Raw genomic sequence first — 2,496 nt, forward strand, 5'->3', positions numbered from 1 at the left:
AATCCCTACATTTTAAGGACTGTTAGGAGTATGCACTGGCACTCTACCAATTCCTCAAAACTTCATTTTCCTGAAATATTGAATAAAAAATCGAGTTTGACTAGGAAATAAAATGTTAAGAATAATACATTTAAATCGTATTTTCTGTACCAGTTACAAATAAGTCACATTTGAATAACTTATACATGTAAGTAACAATGGGCAGGGACTGCTGATGGCTATTTACTAAGAGCTAATTCAGTCTCAGGCATTATGGTAACCTAATGAAAGAACTGAGAACTCTGTGCCCAGAACAAATTTATGGTGTGCATGTTAGTCTTCTGAACTGCGGAAAAGGAACTGAATTCCTCACTACTTAAATAATTTGCTCCTCAAAAGAACCAAATAATACTTGAAGACAATAAGAAGAGCTTGAAATATTTTAAAAATAATGCTTACTATGGCCTCAAATTCAAAGAAAATTGATCATTAGGGTTTTGCCTAGCATTCCTTGCAGTTTGACTATAAATGCCCTCCATAATTTCATGTGCTTGAATCGGGAGGTTAGAACTGTTTAGAAAGTTGTGGGGCTTAAAGAAGGTGGAACTTTGCTGGTAACTGAGAGTGGGGTTTGAGGTCTTACAGCATGGCCCACTCATTGTCTGCTCTCCACTTCGTGTGTGTACCTGCCACCATGCCTTCAATGGCATGACTGTGTCTTCTCAGTCTGTAAGCCAAAATAAGCTCGTTGTTCCTTAAGTCACTTCTTGTGAGTTATTTATGTGCAGGAAAAATAAAAGTAAATAATACAGAATAAGAGAAAAAAATCACACTACCCATAAGGAAAGTTTTCAAAGAAATAACATCTCTATACCATCACCAAAATTGTGCTTTATTCAGTAACAATGGTGACAATTATCTAAGCTGTAAAAGCCCCTGCCCAGGTGACAGGCAGACTGGAAAGGCTCCTTGGAGGGCACTGGGGTAACACCTGCTGCTCTTCCCTCTGTGTATCTGGGATGCTGTGCCACAGAGGAAGGATCATTCTCAGCAGCCCCTTGATGGTAGAAGGAGAATAGTCTCATGGAAATATCTTCCCTATCAGCGGTCATCTTTGGCATATCAGGGGTGAAGGGTGAAAAAGATTCTCCAAAATTCATGACAGGTTTTGAAGGAACAGTAGATGAGTTGCTATGGAACTAGGTGAGATGGAGTCCATTCTCCTGTCTTGATCCTGGTGACTGCTGAAGCACTCACATGTTCTTCTGTGGGCACTTCGGCTGGCAGGGTGGAGGAGGTTGCACATGAGGGCTTTTTTGCTGACATGGCTGAGAGGGGCATGGCTCAGGGCACTGTGGAGGAGGACAGGGCTCAGGGCACTTTGGAGGAGGACAGGGCTCTGGGCACTGTGGAGGAGGACAGGGCTCTGGACACTTAGGAGGAGGACAAGGCTCTGGGCACTGTGGAGGAGGACAGGGCTCAGGGCACTTTGTGGGTGGGCACACAGGAGGAGGCTGGCAGGGCTGCTTGCACTGCTGCTCTTGGTAAGACATCGTGCTGAAGGCTCAGGATCTGAAAGACATTACATAGCAGTTCTCACAAGAGGTGATTTTCATAAAGAAAACTGGTCTCTAAGATTTTGAACAGTAATTCTCTCACATACAATCAGTACTCCAAATTCTTTGTGTTTTAGGACTTCCTACATTTTCCCTTCCAATTTAGTGTTTTGTTTCATTTAACTTTGCAGATCCTTCTTTGGTTGCATTCCCCATACCCAAAAACATCTGTTTTAAAGAATATAGTGTTTCTTGCACAAAACAACATATTCAATTTCTGAAACCCTAAGTAATCTCAAAACCAATCCTTATCACCATTAGTGCCTGTAAAATCCCAGACAGAGCACGGGTTTCACATCAGAGGACAACTAGGAAAATTCAAGGGTCTAATGCCTGCCAAGAGATAGGCCATTGAAAAGGGCACCAAAACGTAAGAAAATAAAAATACTCTGCTCTGTCACCATCTTCAAAGCAATCCTTCCCTATTGTCTTGGTTTTCCATAGGGGCATCAACCACCTATACACAAAAGCAGAAACAAGCTAACACAGTGTGGATCACTCCGCCATGTTGCTGAATTTCAGATTGGTAACTAACATTCAACCCATGATCACAGTTTGAAATCACCAACCGTTCTCTCTAAAGTAAACTACATGAGAAGACCATAGACAGACATCCATTCAGGAGGTCAGACTCACCAGGTTCTCTGTAGTCTGGGGTTTGAATAGCAATGGTGTTAAATTTCTTCATCCAACTCTTTTTTTATAGGACTGGCTGCCCCACCCAGTAGGACGTAGAGCCGCTAGATGGTGAGCTGGTCCAACAATTTCCTAACTAAAATGCAAATCTGGGTATAACTGGCTTAACCAGGACTCTCCAAAACAGGAAATATCCTGTCCCTGGACATAGTCACTGGGACGAGTGCAGTGACTCAGAGGTCATTCCTTCTTTCCTTCTTTCTTG

At 42.5% G+C, this 2,496-nt stretch overlaps 1 protein-coding gene across 1 annotated transcript; it reads right to left on the reverse strand.

Annotated features, from left to right (window-relative positions):
• Positions 1 to 1,232: 1,232 nt before the first annotated feature.
• Positions 1,233 to 1,532, reverse strand: LOC126492772 (small proline-rich protein 2E-like). Its single transcript, XM_050129347.1, has 2 exons — positions 1,485 to 1,532; positions 1,233 to 1,403 (listed from the first exon to the last, which is right to left on the reverse strand). Exons 1-2 carry the CDS (start codon positions 1,530 to 1,532, stop codon positions 1,233 to 1,235), a joined length of 219 nt encoding a protein of 72 aa, XP_049985304.1.
• Positions 1,533 to 2,496: the final 964 nt, after the last annotated feature.

Source organism: Alexandromys fortis, unplaced genomic scaffold, assembly GCF_014885135.2.
Source record: "Alexandromys fortis isolate MF-2015 unplaced genomic scaffold, M_Fortis_MF-2015_v1.1 scaffold_299, whole genome shotgun sequence".
NCBI lineage: Eukaryota > Metazoa > Chordata > Mammalia > Rodentia > Cricetidae > Alexandromys > Alexandromys fortis.